The sequence below is a fragment of the Grammomys surdaster genome, unplaced genomic scaffold, assembly GCF_004785775.1.
Source record: "Grammomys surdaster isolate TR1022 unplaced genomic scaffold, NIH_TR_1.0 136, whole genome shotgun sequence".
Lineage (NCBI taxonomy): Eukaryota > Metazoa > Chordata > Mammalia > Rodentia > Muridae > Grammomys > Grammomys surdaster.
Genome location: NW_021604594.1, coordinates 8658307 through 8675568, shown reverse-complemented (window position 1 = coordinate 8675568; position 17262 = coordinate 8658307). Strand labels below are relative to the sequence as shown.

Below are 17262 nucleotides of genomic sequence, written 5' to 3'. Positions count from 1 at the left end.
ATAATTGGTTTCTTCTTAATAAAAGGAAATCTAGTGTTTTGGTACTTGTATTGATTAGGATGTTGGTTTTAAGCATTAATTTGAGTTAGATGAAAGTGGAAAAGATGAATTTTTTTTTATTATTATGCATGTGTACACAGGGAATTGAAATCAGGCCCTTGTATATGTTAGACAAGTGCTACATCATGAACCATATCCCTAGTCCTTAGTTTATTCTTCTACATCTATTTCAGCCTCATCTACTGGGACTGTATTAGCTTTCACCAATCTTGTGGGATCTTTAAGGTGCTATCACTTCCAAGACTCATTTTAAAATTGATAACTATTGGCTGATTCTAAGTGAATGAGTGCTTTGCTGGTTTCTCCAACTCTGCATACATGTGCTGTGTTCGGTTATTCCCAGGACGCCATTGTTTTCCTTCTTACTTTTCATTATCTGGATGCTTAAACCCAACTTGTCTCTTTAACAGCATTGAACTTCATCCCCACCTGTTATTCAGTCTGATAGATCAGGGATATTTCTTTAGCTGTGACTTAAAAGATGCTTGTCTTTACTGACACCAACTCAAATAAAATTTTGATTTTTCTAGTGTTGAGAGGCCTTGTCAGTGGTCTCTGTGTAGCTGGGTTTTCTTTTCTTTCCTCCTCCTCCTCCTCCTCCTCCTCCTCCTCCTCCTCCTCCTCCTCTTCTTCCTCCTCTTCCTCCTCCTCCTCCTTTTCCTCCTCCTCTTTAAAAATCTCTCTCTTTTGAATGATTTCTATTATGAGGCCAGTCTTTGCTCAGGGAAACTGAGTGCTGCATGCTGGTGTTACGTTAACTTCTATTATTGCACAAGTGATTGACAGTCCAGTGGAGCTTGATAGACAAATATGGTATAGAGAATGTAATAAATGTTATAATTACTGTGTACAGAGGGAGTCATAAATCCTTGAGGAAGACAGGAGAAGCATTTCAAAAGAGGCTTTTGGACTAGCTTCCTTGATTAGTAGTTCTTGAGGGAGAGAAGGACATTTCAGAGAAGGGACATGGAGCAGGTATGAAGATAAGCAGACATAAAAGGGCATGATGTCCCAGAAGTTATTATAACTTTTTTTTTTTTTTTGGGTCTGGGAATAGCTGTTAGGGAATAGCTGGGGAGTGAGCAGTTCTTTAAAGTTGCTGTCGTTACTATTATTTTATGTGTATGAGTGTTTTGCCTGCATGTATATCTGTGTACCATGTGCAGGGCTCCTGCAGAGGCAGTGTGAGCAGTTTTAAAGCAAAATGAATTGTACTTTTGGTGGCAACATGACATGTAGAAAATACTGTTTTACCCCCGTGCTTCCCATTGATGCTGCATGCTTTCTGCTGCTGCCTATAGCTTTCCTGCATAGCTTTATACTTCAGTCATGTAAGTGCAGACATTCCTGTGCTTCCTACCTCTTCGTGGCTATTCAGTGTGTATCATCTCTAGAGAATTGGAAGGTTACATGCACCATAGTGAAACCACCCACTCTCAGCTAGAAAGGAGGACTGTTTGCTGCCTTGGACTACTTACTACTCATTGTGGCTATAGTTAAGAGTGCTAGAACCAGATGAACCAACCTTCTTAGTTTGCCATATGACTATTATACTTACAAAGTTTATGTTTGAGAACCATGCAGTGGAGTTAAAACAAAACAAAAAAAATCCTGATGTTTAAGTTAAGTTTACCATTGTTGCCATTGTGTGAAATGTTTACCACACATACTGGACTTCGAGTAAACATTCTTGTGAGAGCTAAGTTCATTGATAAAATAAATATTTAAAAAATTTTTGTGCTTGTAAGCCTAACATGTATAAAACTAGGAGGTTGTATAATACGTAATATTTACTAAGATTTAGGTAAAAATTCCTTTTGATAGCTCTCATTTCCTTTTCTTAAAAGCGTTGGGCAGAAATCTGTGAGCCTCCCTGCTGGGATGCACATCTCCACTCCCTGTTACCCTTTCCCTTTCCACTCGGCCCTCCCTCATGTTGTCCTGTTCATTGCTCAACTCCACTGAGCCCACCTCTCTGCTGAGTGCAGTGGGCTTTTGTTTTCTTTCTCTCAGTGCTGATCTCTAGATTTGGAGAAGGTTGGTAAGAACAACTTGATTTTATAGCACTGAACTTAAGTATCGTGTTCTTGTTTAGTAGATGATTCTTCTACTCTTGACTTCTGCTGACACCTTAAGTGTGAGTGCTTACTGTGTGTGGATGGCCCTGTTGGAATATTCTAATAGCGCTTGTTCAAAAATGTGGATTCTGAGTGCCCACTGCCAGAATTCTAGTTATAAGGTTGGGTTTAAGGTGGTAGCTAGAGCTATGCAATTAAAGTGAGTAATGTTTATACTGCTGATATGATTGAGTCCTCTAAACACACTCTTTCCCTTTCTTCCTCGCTCCCTCTCCCTCTCCCCATCACCCCCCCCACTGTGTGTGTGTGTGTGTGTGTGTGTGTGTGTGTGTGAATGTGCAGAAGATATTGGGAGTCTTTCTCTATTGCTGTCTACTGCTTTGAGACTGGGTCTCCTTTTTTTTTTTTTTTTTTAATTTTAAAAAAAAAGTTTATTTAAAAAAAAAAAAACTTGACTGGAAGGGGAAACTATCTAGGATCATTTTGTTCAGAGTAATTTATCCCTACTTAAAGACAGATTGCCCTACATGTAACAGCTACGTACAAAAAAGTTATAAAATTGTCCTTGGTTTTACAATGATAAATGAAAAACATTAAAATTCTCCAATCGAACAAGGTATGCAAGGATTTTGTGTGGTTGGGTTCTTTTGTTAAAACAGTGAGAGCAAAATAACTTACTGAAATATAAAGATAAGAGCTGAATGAGCATGCCACTAATGGAGAAGGGGGAGATTTTCACAGACCCAGGACTTTCCCCCAGATCTTCTCCATCCGATGTCAACCAAAACAGAACATTGGCCATTTAGTTTAAAAAAGGAAAAGAAAAAAAAGAGCAATATGCTTGTGCACATACACCAGTTACTTTATGTACAATAAAGAAATGGGGACAGGGAAATGAAGGAAGAGAGAAAACTATACTGCAGTAGTCAGGATGTGGCGGGACCAAATTGCGGTTTTCTAATTGAGAATGTATTCTTGGTCTATAACAAAATTCTGGAGTAAAGCAGCAGGTTCCCTTTTCAGTAGACACCTCCTGTCTGCTGCTGGAACACATCAATCGTGTCTTCATCCTCCATTTCCAACTGTGCAGGTGTGTCTGTTTCGTTGATTGGCTGCCCATCAAACCGGAATCTGATCTGCCTCATTGACAAACCCTGCCGCTCACAGTACGCTTTCATGAGTTTACTAAGTGGTGTGTGCCTCTTAATCTTAAACTGCACCACAGAACCATCCTGTCCCGCCACCTTCAAGTTAATATGATCGTTGTTCTCAGTCTTGACTCCTTCCTTGGGTTTCTCGTCAGCCATGGCGAGCGCCGGAGTCTCCTCAGCTGCCGCTTCACAAAAGAGGCACCAGGTCCGCACTGAAGGAGCCGAGACTGGGTCTCCTAATCCCTCATTTCCACCCCTCAGTGCTGGGTTACAGGCATGGGTTACTACCATGCCTGGTTTTTATGTGGATGCTGGAAAAGTGAATTCAGGTCCTCTTGCCTTCACAGGAGTCTAATACTACACGTGTGGCTAATACTCTTAGCCACTGAGCCATCTCCTAAGTCCCTGTTCCAAATTTTGTGAGGCTAACTTTCCCCTCTTTGGTTTCTGGAAGCAAAGATAACAATCTTAACTGTTACAAAGTAGAAGGGACTCTGCAGAGTGTTAATAATATTTTAGGTAAAATATTTTTAGGTAAAAAGGGAAACAACAATATTCATGGATGCCTATAGAGAGACAGATTTGTATATATATATATATATATGTTCTATAAAATACAGTTAATTAATTTTTCTCTCCTAAGTGCTGTTATGCTTTGGGTCTATTTCTTCTTTTCTTTGTATTCAACACTTTTTCTAAATTTTTTCTCATTCATTTTTCTTGTTTTAAATTAATTTTTTAGTTAGCATATAAAATAATGGGTTTTGTCATAACATTTTCATACGTATATCATTGTACATTACTTTTATACACCTCCTATCCTCCAGTGCTCTTCCTTCTTGCCAAATAGTCTTCTTTCGTTTCATTTAAATCTAGATTCTGCATAGAGAAAAAAGTAGTTAATATTGTTTTAAAAGTACTTCAGTGACTCTGATTGTTGTGTAATGTCTTACAGAATGCATTTCCACGCTCTCTCTCCATTCTCTAGTGAAGGAATGTGGCAGACATGCTTCCTTATGGAACAGGGCATGGATTTGTCTCTAGCAGTTACCCAGGAGTTACTGCTGGATTTGTAACTGGCATCACTTGTGCATACTTAGCACAGGATTTTTCTGCAGAGTTGCTTAGTAGGGACACTTGTGTTTTTCTTTTTTCTTTTTTTTCCAAAGGGGAGGGGGTTTATTCGGGGCAGAGGGCAAAGGTAGGGAGAGAAACAGGAAAAGATGGTGGAGAAAGAGGAGAGAAGTGGAGGCTGGCCATGACCATGTGGAGAGAGGGGGAAGGGAAGGGAGGAAGGGCAAGGAGAAGTTGAAGGCAAGAGAGTAAGAGAATAAGAGAGAGGAGGAGGCAAGCAGCCCCTTTTATAGTGGGCACGCCTACCTGGGTGTTGCCAGATAATTGTGGAGGTGGAGTTTAGACAGAATACTAACATTCCCATGTTTTGGTTTAATTAAAAAGAAAAATTAGAAAGAGGTGATGGCGAAGCAGGAATAGGGTCATTGTCAAATTTAGCTACTTCCTGCTGGCATTGGGGGCGACGTGTCTTTAGGGGGAACCTAGAAGAATGGGTACAGGGGTTGGGGGTTGTTTGTCTGGTCTTAGGAGAGCTGGCTGTTTCCTGCTGTCCAGGGTCTATGGAGCGAGCCATCTGAGAATAGGTCAGAAGGAACAGGTCCAGTAGAAGCAGCTGTGTGTGTGATAGGAGATGGAACATCTGGAGGTTGCTTCTCTGGAGCTGTTTTGGATGTGCCTGGACTTGACAAGATCTGGATGGCGTGTATTTGGTCCATGAGAGGTAGATCTGTGAGGGTTTCCCGTAGCTTATAAGTTTACAAAAGAGATAACAGCATGAGTTAACAACAAGAGCAGTCTTTAAGATGAACCTTTGCTGGATCGTATAGTGGGATGTTTTATTAGAGTTAGGCAAGTTTATAGGAACTCAGATAATATTAGGACAGTGTCATAGCAAGGAGAGGAAATATGAAGCATTTAATTGATGGCAACTGAGTTTAGGTAATGAGGTAACAGATAATATCTGTGAAAGCTTAGCTGTCAATGTAGTCAGAAGTCTGAGTAAGAGTAAACAATAATCTACCAGTTATATATTATTTTTTAAAAATGACAAGAGTCCACTAGCCAGCAGTTCCCATGGTCTCCATAGTATCTTGGGCGAAGTCAGTTTGGCTTCCAAGCGTGGAAGATGCAGGGCTTTTTTCTGTGGAATGGATACGCGTGACATGAGAAATGACTTACCTTGGTTTGACTTAGCTAAGTCATTTGGCTCAGAGCATCCAGTCTAGCCCACTGCATTTGTTAGTGACTATATCATCACATACAATCCAGGCTGTATCTTCTAGGTGTCTGGTGTCCAAGTCTTCTGAAACCATCTTGGGTTAACTGTTAGAGGCTTTGGGAATTCTGTCGGCCATAAGCTTAAAAATACTATCAGCAGACTTCTGACAAGATTGAGAGCCATAAGGATTGGTTGTAACTGAATAGAATAATAGCAGTAGTAAAAATCTATCAAGACAGAGCCTTTCCTATCCTATCCTGTCTTAAGTAACTTTGGCGGGTTGTGTAGGTAGAGAAAAGCACATTCTTGTATTAGCAAAGAAACATTTGGCTAGGACCAGAATAAGAAAGCTGGATCGTATGACTGGCAGGAGGTTGGGCGGCAGTGGCAGCAGGGCAGGACTTCCTGCTAGCTCCAGAAGTCGCTGCCCAGTGTCTCTGGTGGCTAGAGTTTGCAGTGGGCAAGGAAAAGCAAGCAACGTTCATGTTAGTTGTTTTTGTAGCAGAAGGCACCGCTAGCACTCACTTTACAGGTCCCGGGCAGAGAGGGAGAGGGAACATTTAGGTGAAAGACCAGGAGTTAGGACTGGTCGTCCATACATGAGTTCAAAAGGTGAAATGAGGAGAGGTGGCTTGGGAAGGGCTCGTAGCTTGAAAAGAGCCAGAGGTAGGAGTTTTACCGAGTCAAGGTGAAGTTCCTGTGACAGCTTGACAAGAGTAGTTTTTAAAGAGCGATTGGTTCTCTCTACCTTACCTGAAGATTGAGGATGATAGGGGATATGAAAATGCCAGGGTATGTCTAGGGCCTTAGATAGAGTCTGAGAAACTTGGGAAGTAAATTCAGGCCCATTGTCTGACTGGAGGGAGGCGGGGACACCAAAACGGGGGATGATCTCTCTGAGGAGGAGATCAGAGACTGTCTGAGCCCTTTTGTTAGTTGTGGGAAAAGCCTCTACCCAGCCTGAGAAGGTGTCCACCAAGACCAGGAGGTACTTGGCACATTTGACAGCGGACATGTGGGTAAAGTCAAGTTGCCAGTCAGTTCCAGGAAGGGAACCTCTAGCCTGATGGGTAGGAAAAGGGGTGCTAGGATACCTTGAGTTGGGATCTGACATCTGACAGATTTTGCAAGAAGCAGTGATAGATTTTAGGAAACTTAAGTGCTCAGGAGTAGGCTGTAGGTGGGTCTTAACGAAGTAAGACAGCGTTTGGCTGTTAGGATGAAAGAGTTGGTGAAGATAGGACAGAGTTTGACGAGTGTTAGGGGGTGTAGGTGGGGATGTGGGTTGTAGTGTAAGACTCTCCTTGGGAGGGTGAGATGAGTCTAGGCCCCTAAGGGCCACAGCTCTAGCTGCCTCATCAGCTCGGTTGTTTCCCTTGGAGACTATAGAGTCATCCGTGCGGTGGGATCTGCAGTGGACAATCCCAATAGCTGTGGGGAGATGGGAGGCCTTTAGCATGGCCATAATCTGGTTTGCATTAGTTACTGATCCTCCTTTTGTGGTAAGTAACCCGAGCTCCTTCCAGATAGCAGCATGGGACAGGAGGATATGGAAAGCATATTTGGAATCTGTGTAAACTCTGAGGGATTGTCCCTGTGTCAGCTGGAAGACATGGGTAAGGGCTATTAATTCAGCCTGTTGGTTGGTGGTATGAGCAGGAAGGACCTGTGCCTCCACCACCTTGGGGTCTGACACTATGGCATAGCCAGCTTTCCTGACCCCTTCATGAAGAAAGGAGCTTCCATTTGTGTACCAGGTAAAGGTGGCTTGAGGCAGTGTGCCCTCCTGTATGTGTGAAGGATGAGGTAATAGTTCTTCTAAGGTTTCAATACAGGAGTGAGATAGAGAGTAGTCAGTGTTAGGTCGGGGAAGAAGATTGGAAATATTAAGAGGTGGGCATGATTGAAAGGTGAGAGTGGAGTCTTCTATTAGAGCTACCTGAAGAGAAAGAACCCTGCAGGGAGGTAGAGTCTGTAAGCCTTTATAAGTTAGGAACTGTGATAGGTTGTGAGAATAGAGGACAGTTATAGGCGATCCCAGGGTTAGTTTCTTTGATTCTCAAATAAAGAGTTCAGCAGCTGCTAAGGTGCCCATCCCCGGATGGTTGGATCTAGTCTTTTTGACAAGTATGCTACGGGTGCAAAAGATGGTCCCAGTTGGTGACCTAAGGCTCCAAGGGCAAATCCCTCTTTTTCAGTTACATAGAGGGAAAAAGGAGGAGTCAGGTCCGGGAGATGTAAGGCTGGGGCCTTAAGGAGAGCCTGTTGGAGCCTTTGGAAGGGCTTAGTGACAGGTTTGAGAAGAGGTTCGTGGGTGGGCCCTAAAGCTGCTTCATGTAAGGGACAAGTAAGTAGGGAAAAGGAAGGAACCCAGGAACGTAAAAAGCTAGCCATTCCTAGGAATGATAGAATCTCTTCCTTTGTAGAAGGAACAGTTAGAGACTAAATCAGGTTCTTTCTATCTAAGGTAATAGCCTTGTGGGTCAGGGTAATTTCTAGTCCCAAATAGGTGACTTGAGGAGTGGACAGTTGGACTTTAGAAGGTGAGACCCTGTAGCCCCGACTGGAAAGGAAATTTAGAAGAGCAGCTGTGTCAGCTTGGCTAATTTCTAGGGAGGGGCTACAGAGAACATCATCTACGTAAAGTATAATCTTAGATCTAGGGAGAGATAAAGAGATTAAGTCAGAAGCCAGGGCCTGCCTGAACAGATGTGGGCTGTCAGGCCCTGAGGTAGAACAGTCCAGGTAAGTTGGGTAGAAAAGTGGGTGTCAGGATCTGTCCAGGTAAAGGCAAATATGTCTGTACTGTGACTGAGTGTCTAGACCGATAGAGATAGAGAAAAATGCATCCTTGAGATCTAGGACTGAAAAATGAGAAGTCCCTGAGGGGATAGTAGAGAGAAGCATATAAGGGTTAGCTACGACAGGATGGAGGGGAACTACTGCAGAGTTAATGCGCCTGAGATCTTGAACCAGTCAATAGTACCATTAGGTTTCTTAACTGCCAGTATAGGGCTGTTAAAAGGGGAAGAGGTAGGTCGAAGGAGTTTTTTCCTTAAGAGGTCAGCAATGATAGGCTTAAGTCCCCTTAGGCTCTGGAGAGAAAGAGGGTATTGGGCTTGGCAGATGTACCTGGTAGAGTCCAGTAACTGGATGACAACAGGAGAATGATGTTTAGCAACAGAGGGGTTCTGGACATCCCAAACGCGGGGGTCCACCTGAGAAGCTGGTAAGGGAAATAACATGTTCGTGTTAGTAGGGTGATTGGCTAAAAGGAGGAGCAGAGGAACTGCTGGCGAGCTTGGGCTTAAGTGAATTGGTGGAGCAAAGGAAATAGAAGCTCCCAACTTAGCTAAACTATCTCTTCCTAATAAGGGGACAGGACATGTAGGCACTACCAAAAAGGAATGGGTGAGAGGTACACCCCTAAAAATGCAACTAAGTGGGGGGAGTGGAAGGCTTAAGGTGAGATAAGTGGACCCAGTGAGGGAGTCCTTCAAGTTTAGCAGCCGTAGGGGTCACGAGGATTACCTTAAAAGGACCCTGCCATTTGGGAGGGAGAGGTGAGGGCCGATGATCTGGAGGGGAGAAAAGCACTTGGTCTCCAATGTTGACAGGCAATGGAGACAGTGTGTGGTCGAGGTGTAGATGGTGGTCAGCAAAGTTCCACAAGAGAGAACGGAGGTGGCAAAGTAGTGGGGTGAGCAGATGGCCTAGGAGGGGGGAACAGGCAGAACACATGGAAAGAGTATAATGAAGGTAGATAAATGCTCAAGCATAGGGGATTTGTTTCCATTTACCAGACTGCTGGCAGTATGTGTTAAGACCTCTTAAAATAGTTGGTCTAGTGTGCCATTACATGGCTACTTTATCTAGAGGATATCGAATCCAGGCCTTATTGCCGAGGTGTATCAATTTGGAAGGCCTCAAATCAGGCGTTGAGGTTTTTCAGTAGACAACCCAGTGGGGTGTCTGTGGGTACAGTTGAAGACAATGTGGTACCCATTGGGTGACGGCTGTTACCGAGCTATCAGTTGGTGTCCCGAAAGAAAAGCTGGCAACGAAAAATCAGGCTCAGGCTAGATAATCAGGTCGTCACAAGAATATCTAGGGGCCTCTGTGGAACTAGTCCGGCAGAAAATAGCTTACCTGGTACCAGGATTTCCGGCAGCTGCGAGAGCTTGGAGGGGGATGGGTGGGAGCTATTTCTAAGAGGGAAATCACCCAATGGACAATGTCCTAGGTTGTAGTTCAGCTAGAGGCCAGTCATATGGACTGGGGCAATGAAAAGCCAACCCCTTAGCCCAGGGAAGGTTGGCCAGATCCTAACTGGGTGTCCAGGGTTCCTCCTACCAATTGGAAACTCCTTACCAATTAAGGTGTGTTTGCGGGCTTGTGCAGTCTGGTATCAGGAAAGGTGGAACCGTGAGGTCTGTGTAGGCCTGTCTGGCTGCCTAGCCCACGTGGCAGAGCAACACGTGGGGGCCACGTGGTGGAAGTTTTGCCAGCCTCTCAGCTGCGGATGGGGTTGGTCTGCAGCAGCGGTGGGAATTCACACGGTCGGTGAGGGCAGGTAGCAGCAGATGAAGTCCACGTGGTGTAGTGGTGGCAGCTGCGGTGGTGGGGTTGCGGCAGGCCACATGGCGTCAGTCTTGTACGGTCACAGCAGCCTCACAGCAGCTGGCTCTGCGGCTGCTTGCCGGTGGCCACGTAGGTCTCGTGGTTCCTGAAGTCTTCGTATCCTGGGTTTCGGCACCAATGTTAGACTTCGGAGTGCAGCTTGGAACAGACAACACCAGACCGAATGGTTCCAAAGGGGAGGGGGTTTATTTGGGGCAGAGGGCAAAGGTTGGGAGAGAAACGGGAGAAGATGGTAGAGAAAGAGGAGAGAAGTGGAGGCCGGCCATGACCATGTGGAGAGAGGGGGAAGGGAAGGGAGGAAGGGCAAGGAGAAGCTAGAGGCAAGAGAGTAAGAGAGTAAGAGCTATAAATGAATTTTTTTTTTCTTTTTTGGTTTTTCAAGACAGGGTTTCTCTGTATAGTCCTGGCTGTCCTGGAACTCACTCTGTAGACCAGGCTGGCCTCGAACTCAGAAATCCGCCTGTCTCTGCCTCCCAAGTGCTGGGATTAAAGGCGTGCGCCACCACTGCCCGGCTTCTCATCACTTCTTATGTCACATGATCTCTTTGATTTTACCAGGCTTGAAACAGTCAGTCACAAACCAAATAATAAGGATCTGTCTTAGAAAATCTTGAGGAGGGTTAGATTTCTGCTCATGGTGTCCGTGTGCAATTGGTTTGGAAGTGGCTGGCCCTGAGCTTGGTTAGCCCGGCCAGCACTGAGGCTTCTCTTTTCACTTTTCCCAAAGCTATTTTTCTCATTTCAAACTAGTGGATAGGCCAAAGTTCTGAATTGAGTAAGAAGGAAGTCATCTTTCATTAGAATTTTATCAGAAAAGCTTTAAAAGTTATTAGCGTTGGACTGATCTTGAAAAAAGTTGTTAACCCAGAGTAAAAGTAGGTGAAATAACTTTTTTCTTTTCCTGACTTTGAATGAGAATACCGTGCTTAGAAAAAGTAATGGCACAAGCCATGCTCTAAACGCAGAATCTTGTAACTTATTACTGAGGAGGAGTGGGGATCTGATTACTTGTCTCCAGGGACAGACAGACTCAAAAGCAAGATCTCATTTAAGACTAAATACAAGAACTCCTTATGGATTAGTAATAACAATACTAAATCTAAAATAGTATTTCACCTAATGACTGAGTAATAGGCCTGGGGAGTGGGAAAAATGGGGTTTGCAAACCGTACATCTCCTAGGAGAATACTGCCACCTTGTGTATATGTGATGCTAGTCTCTAAGGACCCATTTTCTTTTGTTGCAGAAAATAATTTTTCCTTTTCATATTTGTACTACTTGGTTCTGCAAGTTTGTAAACCATGTTTTAATAGGGTAAAATCAAGCCAACCTTCATTTTGGCAGTAGGAAGAGTCTCTGGTTTTGACAATATCAAATTGGTGTGGTTAACTTCAGGAATTTGAATGCCTGGGATATGATACTAATTTACTCCTGGTTTAGTTATGAACAACTTCCTTTTATTGGATGTTTGGGAAAGCTAAGGATTTTGTATTCTTTATTGCAGTTTTCCTGGTGCCTTGAGATTCTTCTTCTAAATGGCAGAGTTTACTATTTGATGGGGAAGACATTAGGCACCAGACTTACTGGTACATTGCTCCTTGATTCTTAAGTGTTTCCATCAGGCCCAGTGCAGAATGACCACAGCAAGAATTTAGAATAGTGCCTTTGAGAAAATATTAGAATGGTGAAAAGAGGACTTTTAAAATTATTTTGGTTACCCGAGGGTATAATTTAGCAGGTTTTGGATATTGTTATGAGACTGGGTTGAATGTTCTCTAGGTATAAAACTTTATCTGGAAAATGTGGGACAGGGCACTTTCTAAGGATCTTTTTAGCATTTGGATTTTGTAACTTGTGAAGCTTTTGCTCTCTTCTATGTATGTTGAAGCTGTAACACATATCAAGGTACTTGCAGCCTTTTACATAGGAGGATAATTTGGATCAGTTGCTAAATAAGAGTTCTGTTTTGACTCATGGTTTGGAGGTTTCCTTCTGTGACTGGCATCTATTGTTTTGGTGTGGCCACTGGTAAGGCAGTGTATCACACTAAGCAGCACGTGTCAGAGCAAATTAGTTATTCTATGCCCAGGCTGTAAGAAAGAGACTAGAGATGCACAGTCCTCTTTAAGGACATGCCTCTAATGCCTCTAGACTGCCTACTAGACCCCGCCTACTAAGGGCTCATCTTATAACACCATGCCCCTGGGGGCACAGTTATCTTTAGTTTGTGTTTATTAATTTCATCCCTGGTCTTTATTATTTTCTCACTACTGCTCTCAGGATTGGTCTGTTGTTTCCTTCCTGAAGAGTTCACTAAGTCTGACGTGCTCTGGAGTTGGGATATCAGCAGAGACATCTAAGCTTTTTTCTCAGAGCTGCCTTAGCTCTGTCCTAGAGCTTCTGATAAAGTTTGCTTTTGGTTTTTGAGTCTAGGGATTTTTAAATTTCCTCCTTGATTTCTCCAGTTAACCACAAGAGCGCATTTGTTTGTAGAGTGTCTATAGTTTCTCTTGCTATCATTATTATTTAATAAGGCACACATCTTTTTCTTTTTAACTTGTTAAGACTTGATTTATGGCCTAAAATGTAGCATTTATATTTTAAATCTGCTTTATTAACATGTCTGCTAGTAGTCAAGCTACCTTTTTAAAAGAGCTTTTTTAAAGATTGGTTCTTTGTGAATTTCCCGTCACATACCTGTCATACTACCTTATAAATTGGTCTATTTCATTATAGCAGAAAAATAAGAAATTCTTATGTTTTTCTAACACATGTAAAACTAAGTTTCCTGTTCAAGTGTGTTCCTAGTTTTAACTGCAAAGTTATTTAGGTCATCTTACATTTATTTACGTACACTATTAGGGACCACACCCAGAAATTTGAGCATGATAGGCTATGTCCCTACTTAAAACTCAGTATTTAAGATGAAGCAGTTATCTTCTACGTCCACTCCTTTTGGTCTCCTTTTGAGTGCATTACATTTGTTGACTGTGGCGCACTGTCAAGCATGTACAGCTCATTGCAATGACTTTATATTTAGAATTGCTAATATGTAGGCATTTTTGTTTTCATTTTTATTTCAACTAGTAGTAATGGGCATAACGTCTTTTAAATGATTGTAAAAATTTAAAGCCAATGATACTTTGTTTGGTTTTGAAATGTTTAGCAAGTCTTTTAAAAAAGAGTTAAAAATTGCTTTTAGTTTCTGTGTGTGTATGTGTGTGTGTTTGAGAGAGAATATTAATATTGTAAGAGACAAATTGAACATGAAAATACTGAAACAAGGGAATAAGATAATTCTTTTCTTAGTATCTTTTGCTTTACACCAACAATGTTCATAACATGAATACTATTGTGAGACTAGTTAAGTAAAATTTTTTGGATGTTTTGGAACGAATACAAAAAAAGGGCTGAAGTGTGAGGTTGGCATCTAAAGTCTTTAACAAGTGAATTGATCTTGGTGTTTGTCTTACTGATTTTGCATATTTTCTTAGTATCAAGTATGGAAATGGTGATAGCTGCCGATAGTATGATTATGTAGAAACTCATAAAATGAAATTTAATCAAGTATACACAGAGGAGGAAGGGAGGGAGGGAGGGAGGGAGGGAGAGAGGGAGAGAGAGAGAGAGAGAGAGAGAGACTGAGATTGAGACGGTGCATGAGCATGCATGAGAGCGTTGTACATGGGTGAATGCTATGCACATAGAATCCTGAGGTGTTGGATTCTCCAAGTAGTTATGAGTCACCCCATGTGGATCCTGATTGGCAAACTCAAGTCCTCTGTATGAGCATCACACACTTTCAACTGCTGAGCCATCTCTAGCACCAGGATAGGTCTTGTATGTACATATACATGTTTTTTGTTTTTTCTCATTAGGCAAGAAGTTATGAAATGGAATGGATGGGGCTATAATGATTCCAAGTTCTTATTCAATAAGAAGGGCCAGGTTGAGCTGACTGGGAAAAGGTAATCCTGCTTTTAAGTTCACTTTATTCCTTCTTTTCCTTTTCTTATATTTTTAAACATATAAAAAAGGGCATGATAATATGATGTTCCCTCCTCTAAGCAAAAGTTACCAGCATTTTGCTAATTTCTTTTTATCCTATAATATTTTAAATTCTGATGTCATCATAATACCTATACTTTTATATCTTTAAAAATAAGTCTTTATAATCACTCATATATTATTATCACACTTCCAAAGTAACAAGCTTGTTATAATATCTAATTATTTAGTCCATATTCTCATCACCCCTGTTGACAAATGTCTTGTATAGGGAGTTTTCTGAATCAGGATCCAAAGAGTCATTTCTGGTCCTCCATGCTTTTGATTTATTCAAAGTGATTTTGTATTTAAGTCTCATAATTTGCACCTAGGTTTGGGTTATAATGAGAGATAACCTTTAAGGTTATTCGTAGAGCATTAATTAAGAGCAAAGAGGATACAATGGTGCTGCTGGAGACTGTTTTTCTAGGGCAGTGGTTCTCAACCTTCCTAAAGCTGCAACCCTCTAATACAGTTCCTTATGTTGTGGTGACCCCCAAATCATAAAATAATTGTTGTTGCTACTTCATAACTGTAATTCTGCTGCTGCTGCTATAAATTATAATGTAAATAGCAGATCTGTTACCCATGTAAAAGGGTCATTCAACTCCCAAAGGGGTCGCAACCCACAAGTTGAGAACTGCTGAGTTAAGAAGTAATAAAAGTAGAGAATTTATCTGCTAGTTTTAGAGACTGGAAAATTGAACTACTGCCACTACACCCAGCATGGGTTCCTTAAGGCTTCATTTCCTAGATTGTTGAATTCTAATCCAAAGACATAAGAGAAAGGAAGAGTAGGTGCATTCTGTAAGCTCTTGAAGAGGGGCATGGAGAAGGTGGGTGCTTGGTTTGTCACTTAGGGGTAGTCAGTTCTCCCCTCACTCCAAAACTTATACACATGGAAGTAGGTTCTGGGTACTCTGGAATTACAATATTTAGTAGACAAGCAGTTTAGTTACTGAACCTTCTAGGAACTGCTTGATCATTCCTAGACGTAGAGTATAAGCTTCATTTTTAGATAAAGAATTTTTTAGAAAGATTTTTTTACCTCTCTAGCATTCTTTATCTACTTTGTACCTTAGGTACCCTCTTAGTGGCTTGGCTTTACCAACTTTGAAAGACTGGATCCAAAACACCCTTGGAGTAAATCTGGAGCATAAAACTACCTCTAAAGTAAGCAAATAATAGTTACAATATGTTCAGTTGTGCTTTTCATACCTAAACAATTAGCTATTGTCATAATTTGTTATATTTGTTCAGTACAATTATCTTGTTGTGAAGCTGATGAAATATTTGGCATTTCTTTATGTTGTCATTATTTTTATTGTTATTTTGCAATACGTGAAGTAGTTAACCATCTTTCCAGTTGGATATTCCACCTCATAAGTATGGACTGCCTTACGTGATATTATGCACTGTATTCAGCATGTTATTGTTTCTATGGGCTGGAAATGGCTCAGCAGGTAAGAGCTGTTAATACTCTTACAGAGAACCTGGGGTTAGTTCCCAGGGTCCACATGATGGCTCTAAATGGTTGCAACTGTATTGCTGTTTTTAGTAATTTAAAATGCTAGGCAGAATATTTGTCTGGATTTGTTTGGTTATTCCCTTTTGGTAACTATAGGATAAATTTTATGAAGATAAGACCACAGCCTCTCATCCCCATCTTCATCTCCATTAACTCTAATGCTTGTTTCTATGGTTCTTAGGTGTTCTTATGGTTCTATGGTGCCTGGTTTTTTGAAGTAAAATTAATATTTATCGGAATGGATACAGTATCTGAAGAGATTAAGAGAGTATAGAAATACCAGATAATTTTTGTTTATATATTCTTATAGATTTTAAAATTCCAAATATTGTATTTCCTTATATTTAGTTGTATATGTTTGACATGCAGTTAAGTGCTTTTACTTAGTATACCTGATCTGCTTTCTTATACTAGCCCTACACATTTGGTTGTTAATACTATTACTATGTGAAGAAGCTGAGGCTCAGGGAGGTTGAGTGACATGCTCAATGTTGTTTTAACTTTACAGTTGAAGGTTAGGCTTTAAGATACCAACTGGAGGGGGCTGGATTAAGAGCACTGGCTGTTAAGAGCACAGCGGTTAAGAGCACTGGCTGTTCTTCCAGAGGTCCTGAGTTCAGTTCCCAGCAACCACATGGTGGCTCACAACCGTCTGTAAAGAGATCTGATGCCCTCTTCTGGCCTGCAGATGTATATGCAGGCAGGATACTGTATACATGATAAATAAATACATAAAAAAAAGGATACCAACTGGAATTGAATACCAAGTTTATATTATATTAAGTCATGCATTTCTAAACTATCTAAAAATTATAGTTTTATTACTTAATATAAGAGTTTCTGTGCAATATTTTAAAATGGTCATTGAAGAGTGGGAAATGGTAAATTTTATCTACAGTGAAAATTTTTAATGTAAAGCATACCTAGTACCTTTAAACTGGAGGTTTGAGACTTCCCTGTCTTCTCTATTGTTGATTACAGTCTTTATTGTTAGTAACAAAGCGCCAGTCATAGAAACAAAGAGAAAGCATAGTTTCCCTGTTACATATATTATGGGATATGATTAATCAAATCATTTGTATTTTGCTACTGTTACCAAGTTGGACTCTAGTACTTGATATATCATATATTGAAAGTTAAAAAAACATGCATTTTATAATCATTCTCCTAGCAGAGGGGATCAAAAATTATTATTTAGAAATAAGTCAAAGTTATCAATTTTATATTTTAGACATCCATAAATCCTAGTGAAGCACCTCCTTCTATTGTGAATGAAGATTTCCTTCAGGAACTTAAAGAAGCTCATATTTCCTACTCACAGGAAGCAGATGATCGTGTGTTTAGAGCGCATGGTAGGCTGCTTACCCTGGGGCTGCTCACACTGGAGCTGCTTACCCTGGGGCTGCTCACACTGGAACTGCTTAAACTGGGGCTGCTCACACTGGAACTGCTTACTCTGGGGCT

At 41.3% G+C, this 17262-nt stretch overlaps 2 protein-coding genes across 2 annotated transcripts in view; one reads left to right on the top strand and one right to left on the bottom strand.

Moving 5' to 3' along the window:
• The window catches only part of Agps (alkylglycerone phosphate synthase), a 98841-nt gene that overhangs the window by 8346 nt on the left and 73233 nt on the right, over positions 1-17262 (top strand). Inside the window, exons 2-4 of the mRNA XM_028762899.1 lie at positions 14102-14191; positions 15353-15443; positions 17030-17150. Of these exons, the coding sequence (XP_028618732.1) occupies positions 14102-14191; positions 15353-15443; positions 17030-17150 (302 nt within the window). The remainder of the gene's footprint in view (positions 1-14101; positions 14192-15352; positions 15444-17029; positions 17151-17262) is intronic.
• Positions 2977-3505, bottom strand: LOC114617320 (small ubiquitin-related modifier 2). Its single transcript, XM_028762900.1, has one exon. The coding sequence runs from the start codon at positions 3443-3445 to the stop codon at positions 3158-3160; it is 288 nt and encodes a 95-aa protein (XP_028618733.1). The 5' UTR covers positions 3446-3505; the 3' UTR covers positions 2977-3157.